The 18,240-nt window shown below is 43.1% G+C and overlaps 2 protein-coding genes across 2 annotated transcripts in view; one reads left to right on the top strand and one right to left on the bottom strand.

Annotated features, from left to right (window-relative positions):
• Nucleotides 1-18,240, bottom strand: part of MORC4 (MORC family CW-type zinc finger 4) — a 737,287-nt gene that overhangs the window by 625,197 nt on the left and 93,850 nt on the right. The gene's annotated exons all lie outside the window — the stretch shown is intronic.
• CLDN2 (claudin 2) lies at nt 6,309-9,160 on the top strand. Its single transcript, XM_084870523.1, has one exon. The coding sequence runs from the start codon at nt 6,479-6,481 to the stop codon at nt 7,169-7,171; it is 693 nt and encodes a 230-aa protein (XP_084726649.1). The 5' UTR covers nt 6,309-6,478; the 3' UTR covers nt 7,172-9,160.

Below are 18,240 nucleotides of genomic sequence, written 5' to 3'. Positions count from 1 at the left end.
CCAAAACCAGTTTGGCTCAGTGGATAGAGCGTTGGCCTGTGGACTGAAAGGTCCCAAGTTCGATTCCAGTCAGGGGCATGTACCTTGGTTGTGGGCACATCCCCAGTAGGGGGTGGGCAAGAGGCAGCTGATCTATGATTCTCTCTCATCAATGTTTCTAACTCTCTAACCCTCTCTCTTCCTCTCTGTAAAAAAAAAAAATTTTATATATATATATATATATATATATATATATATATATATATATATATATATGTATGTATATGTATATGTATATGTATATATATGTATATGTATATATATAAAGAAAACCAATGCCTGGAAATGACTTGCACAGATTCACAGCTGGAAAGTGACAGAGCTGAGATCCAAGTTAGATTTCCCTTCCTACCTCTTATCAAACGTTTATTGCCTCCTGCTCTGCACTGCTTTGCATCAACATTGGCATTGTCATATCCATCATGGAGGAATGAATACTATTGACTATCAACCAATGCAGCAGAGACACAAAAAAGTTTAATATATGATTTCCTCCTTCAAATTGTTTAGAGATTGGTTGAAGAGATAAGATATTCAACAAATGCATATATATATATATATATATATATATATATATATATATATATATATATATATATATATATTTATAAAATGGTGCAACTTTATTTTTCTCTATCTGTCTCCTTTTTTTTCTGCTGTATTTCTCTCTTTGTCTCTTTGTTACCACTCTGGGTATTCAAATGCGCTGTGTAAGGCACTTGAGATATAGAAATGAATAATATACAGCCCTTGGCTTTAAATAGTTTACAGACTGAGGGAGGGGGGAGAGATAAGGATTTCTATAATTTCCTCATCTGTATAATAGGGATTTGGGTACCACAAAGCATTATTGTGGTATTAAGTGAGTTAACAAGATGGTGGCATAGGTAAACACCTGAACTTGCTGCCTTGCACAACCACTTCAAAACTACAACTAAAAGACAAAACAGGTATCATCTAGAACCATGGGAAGGTTGGCTGAGTGGAATTTATACAACTAGAAGGAAAGAGAAAAGCACACTGGGACTCTGAGGAGGTACAGAGGTGCAGAATTGAAATGCAGAGGTACAGAGGCAAGTGCTCAGAAAGGGCTGGCAACTGAGTATGCTGTTGTCTTTTTCAATCTGGAGGGAGATACAAGCTCCCAACTGCTCTTAACTCATTTCAGGCGAGAATCTGGGGACCCAGATTCATATGGGGAGAAACTGGACTGTCTGGCATTGGGTGGAACTCAAGAGCAGCTTTCTCTCAGAGGTGCTTGCAGCGATCATTGTTTCTGCATGGTGCCCTGGGACACAGAGACATGGGACCTCTTCAAGGCAGGGAATGACAGTCAGCCATTGCTGCTTGCTCCACCCTGGTGCTTCCCTGAGACTAAGTCCCACCCAATTTACAACCCCACCCAAGCTGTGTGCAGAGGCTTTTGCATATGAATGGCCTGGCCCTTTGCAATCTGAAACCTAACAAACTGCAGCTGTGTCAAAGAGCCCCAGAGCCTCCAAAGAAGACACAAGAGTAGACAGAAGCTTGCATTGCTTCACAGTTGGGCCTCATCTGGGCACCTCCAAACCCCAAACAAAGAGAAGGAATCTGCATATCTCTCTGTAGCTCCTGCTGGGTGGCCTCTCTCCTTGGAGATACAAGATCTAGTGTACCTAGTGGTCAGAGAGGGACCATCCAGACTATAATTTTTCATATCCATAAAAGACACACTCAGGGGTCAGACTCAGTGAGCGCCAAAGCCCCACTGAAGCAAGTCTTGCCCTATAAGGTTGTCTCCGGCACAGAAGTTTCTCCCATCATTGACACAACTGATCCTCACAGCCAATTGGCCTGGAGGACAATTTCTCCAAATGATACCAACAACAATCAAGGCTTAACTATAACAAGACTGTGCACACAGCCCACAAAGAGATGCACCAAGAATGTCCACCTCAGGCAACTAGGGAGGCTGAGCCACTGGGCTCTATAGGACACCTACCACACAAAGCCACTCTATCAGCACAGGGAAGCAGCCAAAATGCAGAGACAAAGGAACAGATCACAAATGAAAGAAATGGAGGAAATCAAACTACTGGATATAGAGTTCTAAATCACGGTTATAAGGTTACTCAAGAATCTTCTAGAAACCTCCAAAAAATTTAGAGAAACCCTCAAGGATATGAAGAAGGACCAATGAGAAATTAAGCATACACTGTCTAAAATAAAGAATAATATACAGAGATCCAACAGTAGACTAAAGGATCCCAAGAATCAAACCAAAGATTTGAAATATGAAGAAGCAAAAAACACCCAACTGGAAAAGCAAAAGGAAAAGAGAATCCAAAAATATGAAGAGAGTGTAAGAAGCCCCTGGGACAACTTCAAGCATACCAATATCAGAATTATGGGGGTGCCAGAAGAAGAGAGAGCGCAAGATACTGAAAACCTATTTGAAGAAATAATGACAGAAAACTTCCCCTACCTGGTGAAAGAAATAGATTTACAAGTCTAGGAAGCACAGAGAACCCCAAACAAGAGGAATCCAAAGAGGACCACACCAAGGCACATCATAATTAAAATGCCAAGGGCAAAAGACAAAGAGAATCTTGAAAGCAGCAAGAGAAAAACAGTTAGTTACCTGCAAGGGAGTACCCTATGACTGTCAGCTGATTTCTCAACAGAAACTATGCAGGCCAGAAAAGAATGGCAAGAAATATTTAAAGTGATGAATAGCAAGAATAACTAAGATTACTTTATTCAGCAAAGCTATCATTTAGAATTGAAGGTTAGGTAAAGAGCTTCACAGATAAGAAAAAGCTAAAAAAATAATCACTGCCAAACCAGTATTACATGACATGCTGAAAGGTATTCTTTAAGAAGAAGAGGAATGCTGAAACCGGTTTGACTCAGTGGATAGAGCGTCGGCCGGCAGACTGAAAAGTCCCAAGTTCGATTCTGGTCAAGAGCATGTACCTTGGTTTCGGGCATATTCCCAGTAGTGGGTTTGCAGGAGGCAGCTGATCTATGATTCTCTCTCATCAATGTTTCTAACTCTCTATCCCTCTCTATTCCTCTCTGTAAAAATAAAATCAATAAAATATATTTTTTTTTAAAAGAAGAGGAGGAAGAAGAAAAAGGTAAAGATGAAAAATTATGAATAACAAAGTGACAAAAATACATATCTATCAACAAGTGAATGTAAAAATCAAGTGAATAAGAACTCTGATGTATGTAATAAACTGGTGAATAAATAGGATCAGGGGCATAGAAAGGGAGTGGACTGACAATTCTCCGGGGAGGAAAAGGGTGTGGAGGGTCAGGAAGAGACTGGACAAAAATTGTACACCTATGGATGAGGACAGTGGGGGAGGGGGGTAAGAGCAAAGGGGGGGTGGGAATTGGGTAGAGGGGAGATATGGCGGGAAAAAGGGGGAACAACTGTAATAATCTGAACAATAAAGATTTATTTGGAAAAAAAAAGAAAAAAGTGAGTTAACATTTGGGAAGGGCTTATAATGGTCACATAGGGAACACTATATAAGTGTAGCTATTCTTTTTATTATTACTGTGTGGAGGTAAGTAAACACAAGATATTGTAAGAACATAGAGGAGGGGCACTTGATCCTGGCTAAAGTAAGAGATATCTGAGTTGAGTCCTAAAGCTTGAGAAGTCACTAAACAGAGGGAGAAGAATGCAAGGCATTCTGTATAGAAGGAACAGCAGTGCTTAGGTTTGTAAGCAAAAGATAACATGATCTGATTAAGGAACTGAAAGTATTTTAGTTTAGTTAAAGCATAGAGCATAAGGAGGGAAATGACAAGAGATGAAGCTTGAGAGCTCATAGAATACAAATAAGTTTGGACTTTATTCTTTAGCTGATGGGAGCCACTGGAACGTTTTATGTAGAGTAGTGACTTGATCAGATTAATGTGTTGAAAGCTCACCTTAGCAACAGCGTGGAGAATGAATTGGAAGAGCAAGATTGGAAGACCAGTTAGGAAGTCATTACTATAGTCCAGAGGAAAGAGGATGAAGCAGCTCTGAACTAGGAAAGTAGCAGTGGGGATGGAGAGACTGGTACTATGGATTTGAGGTATAGCCATAAGGTAGAATTGGTGAGACAGTAACCATAGAGAGTGAGGGATAAATGTAAGAGAGGTATCAAGAATCACTCCCAGGATTTTGATCCAGCACAAGGGATCAATAGAGATATCATTCAGTGTCCATTTGGGAATCCATGGAAGACCTACTTGAGGAGGGGTGTGATGGGAGAAGTGACTACCATATTTTTCCATGTATAAGACTATTTTTTTTTTAAATCGTTAAACTGAAAACCAATGGGCATCTTATACATGGAAGTCAGCGGAGAAGGGAGCCATGCGGGTGCATAGCTGCCCATTCCTTGTCAAACAGATTTCCTCCAATCATAATCCTTATTGTTACTAATGTGAACTAATGCTGTAATTGTAGGTTGAGGTGGAGAATGTGCACATGCAATAGGGACCCGAGCATTTTGAGTCAAAAAATAAAAAAGATAAATACTAATAAGCAATTGTCTTTCTCTGCAAAATTCAAACTGCATGTAATCAGCTATGCAAAAGAGCATGGAAATAGAGCTGCAGGAAGACAACTTGGACCTCCTCCCACTGAGTGTATGACCAGACAATGAAGAAAACAGTAAGAACAACTCCTTAAGATGCCAAAAAAGACCTTAAGCAAAATGTTTAAAATATTGATTTATTAATTTTGGGTTGGGAAAGTGGGGGCATCCTATACACAGAAAAATATGGTATATATTTTTACTTAAGCACATTTAATTTGAGGTGTCTATGAGATTTTCAAGTGGAAATTTTAAATAGGTAATTGTTTTGGCAGTATTGAAGCTTAGAGAGAAGGTTTATGCTGGAAATACAGATCTGGGAATGCCAGTGGATGGGTGTGAGATTAAGTCATGAGAGTGCATAAGTGTACTCAGGGATAGAGTGTTAATTGAGAAAAAGGATAAACTTCTGAGGAAAACTCAGATTTAAGAGATGGGTAATGTAAGAGCAATTTTGAGGAAGGCTAAAATGGAATAGCCAGATTATGCTGGTTGGAAAGCTAGTGGACTGGAGGATCTTGTAGAAGATGGGAGGAAGGATGTGCCCTTTACCCTTAGTGTCTTGAACCTTGGCAAGATTATCAGCTCCTTCAATACTGCAAAATCCTGGACAGCTCTGAGTTTCCAAAGGATTGGCTTAGATGTTTTCCCCTTACAAAGCCCTCTATTTGGCTTCCCTTTCCTCTGTTCACCCTAACAGAGAGCCCAAGGAATTTTAGGGTTCCATCCAGGCCCTGGAACAAACTTTGCTCCAGAGTCCTCCCACATCATCTGAGAGTTCTAGGGCTGATATGGCTATATATTAGGAGAATAGATGGAAAATATCTGGGTGTATTATATATGCAGGAGGCCTTAGGCTAGCTTCATGGTTGGCAAACTGGCTCGCAAGCCACATGCGGCTCTTTGGCCCCTTGAGTGTGGCTGTTCCACAAAATACCACGGCCTGAGCAAGTCTATTTTGAAGAAATGGCACTAGAAGAAGTTTAAGTTTAAAAAATTTGGCTCTCCAGATAAATTTCAATTATTATACTGTTGATTTGGCTCTGTTGACTAATGAGTTTGCTGATCACTGGGCTAGCATGTGGAGGGGGATTTGGGCAGATCCTGGAGAACCTGAACTCTAGAGTATAGACAGAAGACTTTGTTGCCTACCCCAACCTGCCCTGGAGTAGATTTTCACCATGGGTAGGATGACCCAGAGCTAAACCACTGTTTTTTAGGCCCTTGAAGATTCAAGAGGCTTCTAATAACTTGGAGTCCAAGGCTGTATCTTAGGACCTGTTATTCCTGGTCTAGTCTCCTGGAGTTTGGCCTCAGTCTGCAATTGAGGGGCCCTGTGTCACTGTTGCTGGGCAATGTGTTAAACAGAAGGCCTTGGAGACAGAACCACGCCAGCCAACAGCCAGACATGGAGTTAACACAGCCACCACAACTGCCAGTGCCATCATCACCTTCTTGAAAATGGCCACCTGTCTGGCCCCTAATTCTGTCTGGCTGCCAACCTAAAGCATGTGCCTACGTAGGAGGTGATGACATTTTGGCTCCACTTTCAATTTTTTTTTTTTCTTTCTCATGCGTTATTTCTAAAGATAACAAAGTTCAAAAGGCACCCGGTATTTTCTAGTTTCTCATAAGCTTCTGGTCAATATTTAATCTGGTTTATGGATTTTTTTTTTTTAGGTCTTCTAGATGCCTTCTTGAGCCTGATTGCGGCCACCCACAGACACTTGTAAGGAGAAGAGAAGTCAGCATAGCAGAGACTCTCTGAACTTAGGAAATAGAGGCTGGGATTCAAGGAGCAAGAGCTGCAGCCAGAACACAAGAAGGCAAGCCCTGAAGACACTTCTAGGTCTGCCATGGCCTCTCTTGGCATCCAACTTATAGGCTATGTCCTGGGCTTTCTGGGACTGTTGGGCACCCTGGTGGCCATGCTGCTCCCCACCTGGCGAACAAGTTCTTATGTTGGTGCTAGCATTGTGACGGCAGTCGGCTTCTCCAAGGGTCTCTGGATGGAGTGTGCCACGCACAGCACAGGAATCACCCAGTGTGACATCTACAGCACCCTTCTAGGCCTGCCCCCCGACATCCAGGCTGCCCAGGCCATGATGGTGACGTCCAGTGCAATTTCCTCGTTGGCCTGCATTATCTCTGTGGTGGGCATGAGATGCACAGTCTTCTGCCAGGATTCCCGAGCCAAGGACAGAGTGGCGATAGTGGGTGGAGTCTTCTTCATCCTTGGAGGCCTCCTGAGCTTCATCCCTGTTGCTTGGAATCTTCATGGGATCTTGCGGGACTTCTACTCCCCAATGGTGCCTGACAGCATGAAATTTGAAATTGGAGAGGCCCTTTACTTGGGCATTATTTCCTCCCTGTTCTCCCTGGTAGCTGGAGTCATCCTCTCCTTTTCCTGCTCACCCCAGGGAAATCGCCCTAACTACTATGATGCCTACCAGGCCCAGCCCCTCACCACTAGGAGCTCTCCAACACCTGGTCAACCACCCAAAGTCAAGAATGAGTTTAACTCCTACAGCCTGACAGGGTATGTGTGAAGAACCAGGGGCTAGAGCTGGGGGTGGTGGTGGCTGGGTTTGTAAAAACCAGTGGACAGCCCCCCCTCCCTCGGGGCCACAGGTGAGGGACATTGCTGCTGGATTATGTCAGAAGGTGGTGCTGAGGATAGACTGACTTTGGCCATGGGATCAAGAGAATGCAAAAATGAATGCTGGTGTGACAGTGTCCAGGTTGAACTGTCAATATGCTTACCAAATCAGTCTTTTTGTTTCCTTCACCTTAGTTCCCAACCCTACACCCTGAATCGTGCAACCCTCAACTCCAAATCCATCCCCTACTCTAGGCCAGACTCCATAGCTCCAATTTGCTTTTTGGTTTACCTGGTAATCCATTCATAAACCCACTGATCACATCCCATGGACTGATGCTTTCTGTGATCAAAGACCATCCCTCTGGCTGAGGTTGACTCTCAGCTCATTGCTGGGGGTTGAGAAAAGAAAGAGTGGTGGCTTTTATGAAGATGGTTAAAATCCTCCTCCTCAAGCTTCCCTCCAAATAAGCTGACTGGCCACTAATGGGCCCTGGAGAGTCCATTCCAGTCTTGTTATGACTCCACAGTGCTCAGACTCATTTGTGCACGAACAGAAATAGAGCCATCACACTGTACAGAGGGAACAAAGAACAACTGGATGCAGGATGACAGGGAAGGAAGGTAGCTGAGGACCCAAAAGACCAGAGCCACTTCCCAGAGAAATTCCAGAATTCTCTCACACTTCTGTGTTAGGGATCTAGCCCACAGCTAGAGGAAAACAAGGAAAGAAGATACAATGTAAAGCTCCACTCCAGGCAGCAGCAGATCCTTACTCCATTGAGGAACTGCCTCAGAAGCTGCAGCCCCAACTTTCACTGAAGTTTCTGCCTCCCTCTGAGGCACCTGACCTGGCCTCCTGCTAAATAACAAGGCTAAGGGCCCCACACAATGATTTCCTTAAGAATGGGAAATTAATTTTTCTAGAGATGGCCCTTGACTGGGAGATGAGAGTGTGGGAGCTATGAGGACTGTGAAAGATATCATTCCTGGAAAGATATCATGCCCAAGAAAGATTAAGGACTTTGATATATCGGAAACTAGGTGGACATGTGTGCTTCTTTAGTAGATGTTTCTATTGGGCCAGAGAGAGTCAGCTTCCCAAAGAGACTTCAAACCTAATAGAAAATCAGCTCAAAGGCTGAGATCAGACACCCAGGGGTCTAACCATAGAGCACACTACAGAGACTGAAAGACCACAGTACAAGGTGGGCCTCCTTATTGTCCTTCATATTCCCCACATCTTCCCTCACCAGATACTCCTGAGCTGCTAAAATGCATCCAAGGGCTTCAGCATAGAATAATCAGGCCCAAGGTGTTATGGCCCTGATCTGAGTGAGAGCTAAGCTGCTGCCTGGGATTTCAGGTGAGGTGAGAAAGTACAGAATGGTTCCCAAGCAGACGGTTCCAAATCCAAGACCTGAAAATGCTCCATTTCCCCTGGGGTAGGGGTGGATGTGTGAGTCATAAACAAACCAAAGGCATTTTTGCTCACAACTTCTGAAGAACTCTAGTACACCTTCCCAAACCTCAGTGCCAGCAGAAAGGGCCCATTCATTGTATCTAGCGTGACTTGCATGTTTTCCACTTCCTTGCCTATGTTTAAGCTGTTCTTCCAGACTGGAAAGCCCTATCCCTTTTGCCAAGTTTTCCTCATGCTGAACAACTTGCTCAGCACCATCTACTCCATTGAGCCTCTCCAGACCACTCTGTCCCTTTCTTCCCCTCCCTCAATGTACAATTCACTTCTTTGATGCTTATCATTCACAATTTTGATGCATAGTTATATTTTCATGTTTGTGTATTTGATTTCACAAGTACATTGTAAACTTTTGTAGGGTAGGGGCCATATCTTAGACATATATGTATCCTCTAGACTTACAGATAAAGATCTGTAAGAGTGTTTGGCAAATAGTAGATAATCAATAAACATTTGTTGATTGAATAATTGTTTTATTCTTTCAAAGTGGCCCATACAGGGCAGGTGTAATGGAGAGAATTGGGCTAAGGGGAGGGTAGGATGGAAACTGGCTTTTATTCCCTCTGAGTGGATAGAAAGTTCTAGACTTTCCTGAAGATATTATGAAAGTAAAGCGCCTCCTCCCCAAGAAAATTTAATCTTTTCATCTTGCACAGGGCTCCTCCTTTTCACAATAATTGTTTCATTTAAGTTATTTACTAAATTTGCTATGTGTTTATTCCTTTCATTTTCTGACTAACATTGGGAAGAAAGTGAAATACAATAGATATGATAATCTCCATTTGCCAGATGGAGAAACTAAGGTCCACATAAGTAAAGAAATTTTTCTAGGGCTACACAGATGGTTTTAGTGTTCCAGTCTCCTGACTCCCAAAATAGGACTCTGCTGATCCAATAATATTCTCAGCCAATAGGAAGAGCCTGACAGTAGTCCCCAAACTGCCTGAGGAAAATAACTTATGGGCAACAAGGTAACATTGGGAACACATAGGGTCTCCTGGTTTCCTGTGAGGGGGATCTGGGAGAGAGGACAAATTCACTGAGTATACCACCTCGAACTGCCCCTCCTGCCATGCTGGCCAGCTGGCCAGCCTGGGCTCAGCTAACTGTCCCATCAGAGAAAATGCTGAGCTTATATTTGAATAAGTCACAACACCTCAGTTCCAATTACCCTAACTCTGGAGGTATAGGATTTTGGGAGGCCAACAATTTGACCCTGTTTAAACTTCTTTTGTAATTAACAAAGCCCAATTCATGAAGATATTAACTATGACAACACTGACCATAATGGAGCCCTACAGGATTCAGCTTACCCAGCACCTGAACCTAGTGGGCCTCAGTACACAGGAGCCTGTTATAACAGGCACTACTATCATTGCACTACTGAAGTGAGCCTTCTTTGCTGCAGAGGCTAGGACTCCAGCATCCAAGCCCAGTTAGAAGGAATGCCAGCACGCAGGAATAAAGGTGGAAAGAGGGCTTGATGAACAGAAATTTAATAAGAGATAACATCTCTGGTCTGGAACCAGGAACCCAAGTGCTCTCAACTGGGGCCGCTGAAGGTTAGAAGATGGGTTGAATTGCTGACTCTGCTATACTAAGTGGGCACCAGTCTGGTATGGGCTCCAATGCCCCACACCTGGCAACCAAAACACTTTCAGATCCACCTTTATTACATGTTCTAAATACCCCAATGAAATGGATCTTTTGCAGGAAACAAAATGGAGACTCAGAGAGGTAATTTCCCTAAAGTCATAGAGTGTCAGAGTCTGAAAATAAGCTTGGAAACCCTTCCCACAGGATCTGTGATTATGTTAAGAACACCTATTGCTCTTTAGATTTCTGCAGCCCTCCTACCCCTCTCTGCTACTGTAATCTAAGGGACTATGAGGAAAACAGAGCACAGACCTTATCTTCATCTTAGGATAAGGCTGGCGTGGGAGGTTCTTCCTTTCTTTTAAAAAAATAAGAATTTATTTGAGCTAAACTGGTGACATGCAGGGAACAAGATCTCAAGTGCTCTTCCTGCCCCTTTTAATTTGGGAAGATTCTATGGAAGGAGTTAGAAATTCATCCTCAACTGAGGAAAGCAGAGAAGAGCCAACAAAGAGCAACTGGTTGAGCAAGAAAAGCCTCTATCTAAATAATTTCCTAGAAATCCCTTTGAAACTGAGTCCATGTTGAATAGCTTTCAACTAACCCCATTGGCTTCCATCATAAAGTAATTTAGATTAGCCATAGACTGAGGGGATAGTGAAGGCTGTTATGTTTATGACCCTTGCACAAGGAGAGATGTTTCTGCCCTCCCTCATTCCTCTGATAACATGGTGACTCATGTTCCCCCTCCTTGGGGCCCTGGTGACCCACTGTTATGTTATAATTAATGGGAAGGTGGAAGTTAAAACTGGCTTCTTTGTGGGAAGGCAAGTTCCAACTTTCTGTGAGACCTTTACCCAGTCAGTTAAACAACCATTCAACCAACTCTCTAGCCATCCAGCCCACACCAACTGCACTCTTAGTCTGTGTCAGGCAATGTCTGCTTTAAGGGCTACAAAGGTGAATAAGGAAAGATAAGTCATGCACATCAAAGTGTGGTCTAAGGCATAATATAGTCTGTCCTGTGAGCAGGGGAAAGTGCCATAAATTGGGATGTCAGGGGCTATTTTAAAAAGTAATGTAAGTCCCCTCAAGTCCCAATTAATATAAAATGAGGCTCTAACACTACTTGAGCTTCTGGGGGAAGAATGATGAAAAGAAACTGTTTCTCTAGCTGAAGGCCCATGGGAAATGAGAAATAGGGTGGAGTGCAGTGCTAATGAAGAAACTGGGACACTACTCAGCTAACTCAGAACACCTTTGAGTAAACCTCACAACACCCCCAAACAGCTCTAATGCAGAGTGACTCTGAGGCTCAGCCTCTTCTCCCTCAGTTCCTTCTCTTGGTCACGTCTATGGTACTGCTGATGGCAGCAGAGATAGTGACCATCCAAGTAACCTGAGACCTTTCGGCTCTGGACCAGAGGAGAAACACAGCTGTGGGAAAAAGGGGCACAGTTGTAAAGGAAGGCAAATGAGGCCTTGCAGAGTCAACAGTTTCTTCCCACTCAGCCCAGGGCCATGGACAGGTGATTTTTTCATGCCTTCAGCTGCCCACTAAGACATAGAGGCCCCAGGCTGGGAAGTGTCTATGCTCCTCAGCTGGCTGAAGCCTGGCCTTCACCTAGCCTGGTCTCCCTTCCCAGGTGGCTCCTAACTTTGATGAGAAATTCTGTTATCTTAATGGGTGTTGGGGGGAAGACTTAAACAAGAAGTCCAGCAAATTATCTCTTTCTTTTCCCTGGATGTGGTGGCTCGCTGCTGCATGCTATGTGGTGATCACTGATAAAATATTAACAGGCTGTTATCAAGCACAGCAATACAGAAGCTGTAATCTGATCACCCCCCCTCCCCCCGCTCTACCTCACACAACCTGCCACTTTCCTGGAAATTGCAGCTCCCAGAATTCCTCAATTCTTGCCTACAATTTCCTGCTCTGGGCCTAATTTCTCCACAAAGCAAGTCTTAGGACTTTGCAAAGCAGAAAATCACCGTACAAGGGCAAATCATCAGGTCTTATTTTCCTGTCATACATGAATTCCCATGGCACCCTTACCACTTCACAAATCTCTTCCTTGGAGGGCTTTGAAGAACTTTCTATTTGGAAACATAGCCTTGTGAAGATAACACCGAGAAAACTCACATGCTTTCAAACAAATATTAGAAATGTATAATGGGATATGAAATTAGATGCCAAATGAGTATAAGCATTGTGGCAGACAATCATGCATTTCAGTAGCAACTCCTTTTCTCCAATAGCACTTCCTTATTTAAAAAAAATATATATTTTTTATTGATTATTTTACAGAGAGGAAGGGAGAGGGATGGAGAGTTAGAAACATCAATGAGAGAGAAACATCGATCAGCTGCCTAATGCACACCCCCTCTTGGGGTTCAAGCCTGCAACCAAGTTACAAGTCCTTGACCACAATCAAACCCAGGACCTTTCACTCCACAGTCCGACACTCTATCCACTGAGCCAAACTGGTCAGGGCTCCAATAGCACTTTTGTAGTCTGTGATATTTGATGAAGTTTTGTTGGGTTACTCAGGAGAAGAAACAGTCACACCAAAAGTACAAAGAGAAGATGTTCCTTAAAGTCTTTCACTTGAATTTATTTCTGAAATTAGCCAATGGGATACAAGAGGGTGGATCAGCACCTCTCACAAATGATATCTGGTGAAATTGTGAAGACCTTATTCCTTGGGTTAAAGACACTAAATGCCTTGGTAAAAAAGCAAGCATCCTATATAATAAAAGCCTAATATGCAAAATTTCCCCTTGACTGGAGTTAACTGAGAGTTCAGTGTCTCGCTATGACGTGAGCTGACCACCAGGGGCAATGTGGAACATAGCATGCATTGATGATATGGTGCTGGCAGTGGGTGGCAGTGTAGGTACTTACAGCCCCAAAGGGCACTGATGGGCACAATGAGAGCAGGACCATGGTGGGATAGTGGAACAGGTGAACGTGCAGCACCAGGCCAAAGTGGGTATGATCAGGGACCCAATCGCCCCACCGATTGCCCCACAGATGGCGACCAGCAGCAGCAGCAGCAGCAGCAGCAGCAGCTGGAGGCGGGGCTACCGCCTGACTCCCAGGTGCTGAGGGAGCCAAGCAGGGGGCCTGGCTCCAACCAATTGCCCCATAGATGGCAACTAGTGGCTGGCAGGCCCTGATCACCCAATTGGGGCTGGGCCCCAGGCTGGGATGGGGAATTGGGGGTAGGTGGCAGTGACCAACCTCTTGTGGCACCCGGGCAGGGGGCTATGATCTCTTGCTGGCTACCTGGGGGCAGAGGTGACAGGGACAGAGATACGGTGAGAATGCAGGATGTCCGCTGACCTCGCTCTCACTCCCCCTGCTAGCCTCCCCCGGGACACTAGGACCCTTCCCTGCACTCATGCAGCCTCTTACAGATGAGCCAGGCCATAGTCACTAGGACTGCAGGAGCTGGTCAGGCTCCCTGTGGGCTCGCACAGGATCTGGTCTGCAAGGCTGGCCAGGAGAGAGCGTACTGCCTGCTTGGCTTCTGTGTGGCACCGCTGGGTGGCCCATAGGCCCACACTGCACCCTGCCCCATAGCATCTGGCTGTGCTCACCACATCTCCACGTTGGGACTCAGGCACCGTGATTCAGGTAGAGGGGGCACATGGGAGCCTGGGGGCCCAGATGCTGCCCAGGGCCCAGAGGTCAGCTGGGACCTGCCCTTCCATGCCAGATGCTCACACTTCGATCACTGGCCAGGCCTAGGGACACACCATGCATGAATTTTGTGCACCCGGCCTCTAGTATTTTATGGAAAGAGAAACTAATTTAGCTAAAGATTAGTCATCAACACCAGAATTTGTATTAGTTTCTTGGTTTAGCCCTAAAAGGATCCAGAATGAGAAGATGAGACCAATGAGTTTAAGATGGAGAAGATTAATTCAGAGACAATTGATACTACAATTTGGGGGAGCAGGGACTTTCCTGAGTAACACATGCACCCTTCAACTAAATGATTCAACAGCTTTAGGAATGGAAACAAAGTAAAACCCAAGAAATAGGCAGACAAGTTGAGAAAAGTGGTTCCATCTTCCCCTAGGTAATTTCAGAGGCAACTCATGTGGTTAATTTTACTCATCTGTGTGTAATTATAAACCAGTATGTTCTCAAATGTCATTCCCCAACTCAGCACTCTTGGGATGGGGGTGGTGGGGAATCGTGGTGGTACAAAGGAGCCAGTGAGAGCACCAGAAAGCAAAGGCCAAGTCCAAGACCTCCTGGAGTGTAAGAATAGGGTCTTGATGGTTGTTTTTATATCAGGAAAGCTGCCAAGTGACAGCCCTGAGTAAAAAACCCGGTCAAGAGGAAATGCATTGCTATGTTGTTTGGAGGAATATTCATTACATAAGTGAACAATTTCCTGATCATGAGGGCAGTTAAACATTGTGTGGGGTTGTAGGACTTTCCTCCTTGGAAATTGTTATTAGTATAGGCTGGCTTTAGCATTTCTTATCAAAAGGAAGAAACCGACACTAAGTATTTTCAAGATAGGCAGTATGGTGTGACTGGGCTTTGGCCAGGCTGATGTGGCTCAGTGGTTGAGCATTGTTCCATGCTCCAGGAAGTCACTGGTTCAATTCCCAGTCAGGGAACATGTCCAGGTTGTGGGTTTGATCCCCAGTAGGGGGCGGGCAGGTGGCAGCCAATCAATGTTTCCCTTTCATCAATTTTCTATCTCTCCCTCTTCATTCTCCTCTCTAAAATAAATAAAACTTAAAAAAAGAAAAGAAAGAAGAAACGAGGCTTTAGAGTCAGACAGGATTTGGCTTTGACTTATGTGACCTTGGGAGAGTCACTTCAATTCTTTGCACTTTAGTTTCCTCATGTGTAAAATGAGAATGACACCTGCTTCTCAGTGTGGTCCTCAACAAATGGTTAACTGTATTCTAAGCATATTGGTGAGCTAAAAGGTAGTGTCAAAGTCACACCAAAATGGGTGTGTCTTTGGAAAATGGGAGCAGATGACAAGGTATATATTATAGGACAGATCTGAATCTACATGAGCAAGGGGATATTCTTTCCCAGGCCAAAATTTCTCAATATCATTCCCAAAAGTCTGAATACTTTGAAGACCTTAAATAGGCTTCTGTTCATTAGATTCCATTAACAGAAGCCAGGGGGAAGCTGACTCCAGAAGTTGGAAAGGAATGGTCATGGCTCTTTGACCTTCATCCAGATCTATAAAAATCTGAGGTGATAAAGAACCATGATCAATCAGGTACCACTATAGTAAACCCTCAATTTTGAGGACCTTGATTTAATGACTTTGGATTTAACAGACAAAATTTCCAGTCTATATGTCATATGTAAAAATTAACACCCTGTTAATTTTAAAATGCTTTTAACCAAGATTTGCTTATAATTAACAGGTTATTTTTTTGTTATTATTTCACTGTTTGTTCTTCTTGTTGTTAATCCTCATCCAAGGATATTTTTTCCATTGATTTTTAGAGAGAGTGGAAGAGAAGGAGGGAGGGAGAAGGAGAAACATCGATGTGTGAAACATTGATTGGCTGCCTCCAACACATGCCTCCACCAGGCTGGGGATAGAACCTGCAACTAAGGTACATGCCCTTGATTAGGAATCAAACCCAACACCCTTTTGTTCATGGGCTGACATCTAATCACTGAGAAACACCAGCCAGGACTAATTCACTGTTATTTTTTCCAGTTTTTGTTTTTTTTTTTTTAACAAATTTTAGCAATTAGGCCATATGTTGGAAAAAACACTCTAATAATTTAACTGACATAAACATTACATATGTACAACTATAGTTTACATACTTAAATCCAAGAGTCATCACTCTTAAACAATGATCAGGGAATGATTTCACATGACCACACCCCATTGCATGCTGGTTGTCTCATGGTGTGATTTCATGTAGCAATTTTAAAGCCTGCCTGCCAAAGTGTGCTGAGCTATACCCCAGCCATGTGTATTTGTTTACTCGGGGTGACTGGTAAATATATACATTCACTAGACCTCTTTAGTATAAACTTAAAATTATAGTAATACATATAGAAAACTCTTTTGTGAAATTAAATTTTTCATACATACTTAATTTTAATTACACAAACATGTCTACATAAATAAAAACAAGTAAACTAAATAATTTGACAATTTTTTAACATATGCATTTGGAAAACCTTTATTATATAACAGACTTTTGGCTTTAACAGACATCACTGTACCTGAATTAATCTCTTATAGCGAGGTTTTACTATACTAGAAAAAAGCTTAGTCCAAGGGAGCAGAGCAGCAAACTGCGGTTAATTTTCCAAACTCAGGGACAACTGGAAAGATTTCAACAGCCACTTCCTAAATCATAGCCTATAAGGCTCCATTGTTGAGCAGATTTAGCATAGCTTTCCTCTTGTTGGCATTCCCAAGCCCTTGGTCCATTCTATTTCAAAGTGAATTATACACTACCTGGTGTATGAAATTCATGCATGGGTAGGGTCCTAGGCCTGGCTGGCAATCAAACTCCTGGCCTCCTGGTTGAACTCCCGAGGGGACAATTGCATATTAGGCTTTTATATATATGGCTTCCTCACAGCTTCTTGGGTGTTCCTTTATTTACACCCCTCCAACTAGTCTTATGACTTTGCTTATACTATTGCCCACACACCTTTACCTTTCCAATCCTTACAAGCTTCCATAGCCTAACTAGAAAATCAGGCCTTTTGGGAACACTTTCTGACCCTCTGCCTAAAGTCATTTTGCCTACCCTGAGGACTCAATGGGCAGATGAATGGAATGTGTTTGGTACATAGAAGGCATCCAAAACATTTGAACTGTTCTTATATATAGTGGGTTTGGAATTTCTGGTGATTCACACAAAAACTTTGGGCTTGGGATGAAGGCAAGTAACAAAACACATTTCTTCTGCAGATTTTATTTCCCATTAGAAAATGAACACTACTTATATTTTACTTAATGACTAAGGTTTAATATACCCCAAACTATGTAAATTAGCTTTTTCAAATTATCTAATTTATTAACTAATCATGTGCCCCTAACTTTTTTTGACAGAGAGAGAGAGAGAGAGAGAGAGAGAGAGAGAGAGAGAGAGAGAAAAGAAAGAAGAAAAAGAAGAAGAAGAGGAAGAAGAAGAAGAAGAAGAAGAAGAAGAAGAAGAAGAAGGAGGAGGAGGAGGAGGAGGAGGAGGAGGAGGAGGAGGAGGAGGGAGGGAGGAAGGAAGAGAGAGAGGGTGGGGGGAGAGAGGGTGGGAGAGAGAGAGAGAGAGAATGAATGAGAGAGAAAAAAATGTTGATTTGTTGTTCCACTTATTTATGCACTCATTGGTTGCTTCTTGTATGTGCCCTGACCAGGGATCAAACCTGAACGCTTGGCATATCAGGATGATGCTCTAATCAACTGAGCTACCCAGCCAGGGCATGCCCTAACTTTTGATTCAGAAAGTATGATTCCTGAATGTTCTCTCTGTCTAAGGTAAGTCCTGAGTTAGGAATATCCTTGTCACCAAGCATAAATTATTCTTTTGGGGAAATTACATTTAACTTAACCTGAGCTCACTCCCTGAAGCTTTCCTGACAATACCTCCATACTTCACTCTTTTTTGTTGTTGTTAATCCTCACCCAAGGATATTTTTTCCATTGATTTTTATTTATTTTATTTTTATTTTTATTTTTTGAAAGTCATTTCTTACTTTTTTTTTTCTTTTTTATTGATTTTGTACAGAGAGGAAGGGATAGAGATAGAGAGTTAGAAACATCCATGAGAGAGTCATCGATCAGCTGCCTCTTGCACACCCCCTACTGGGGATATGCCCGCAACCAAGGTACATGCCCTTGACCGGAATCGAACCCGGGACCTTTCAGTCTTCAAGCCGACGCTCTATCCATTGAGCCAAACCGGTTTCGGCTTTTTCC

This window comes from Pipistrellus hanaki, assembly GCF_964339955.1.
Source record: "Pipistrellus hanaki genome assembly, chromosome: X".
Classification (NCBI taxonomy): Eukaryota; Metazoa; Chordata; class Mammalia; order Chiroptera; family Vespertilionidae; genus Pipistrellus; species Pipistrellus hanaki.
The sequence above is the reverse complement of the archived record's forward strand: the minus strand, read 5'-3'. Positions and strand labels throughout refer to the sequence as shown.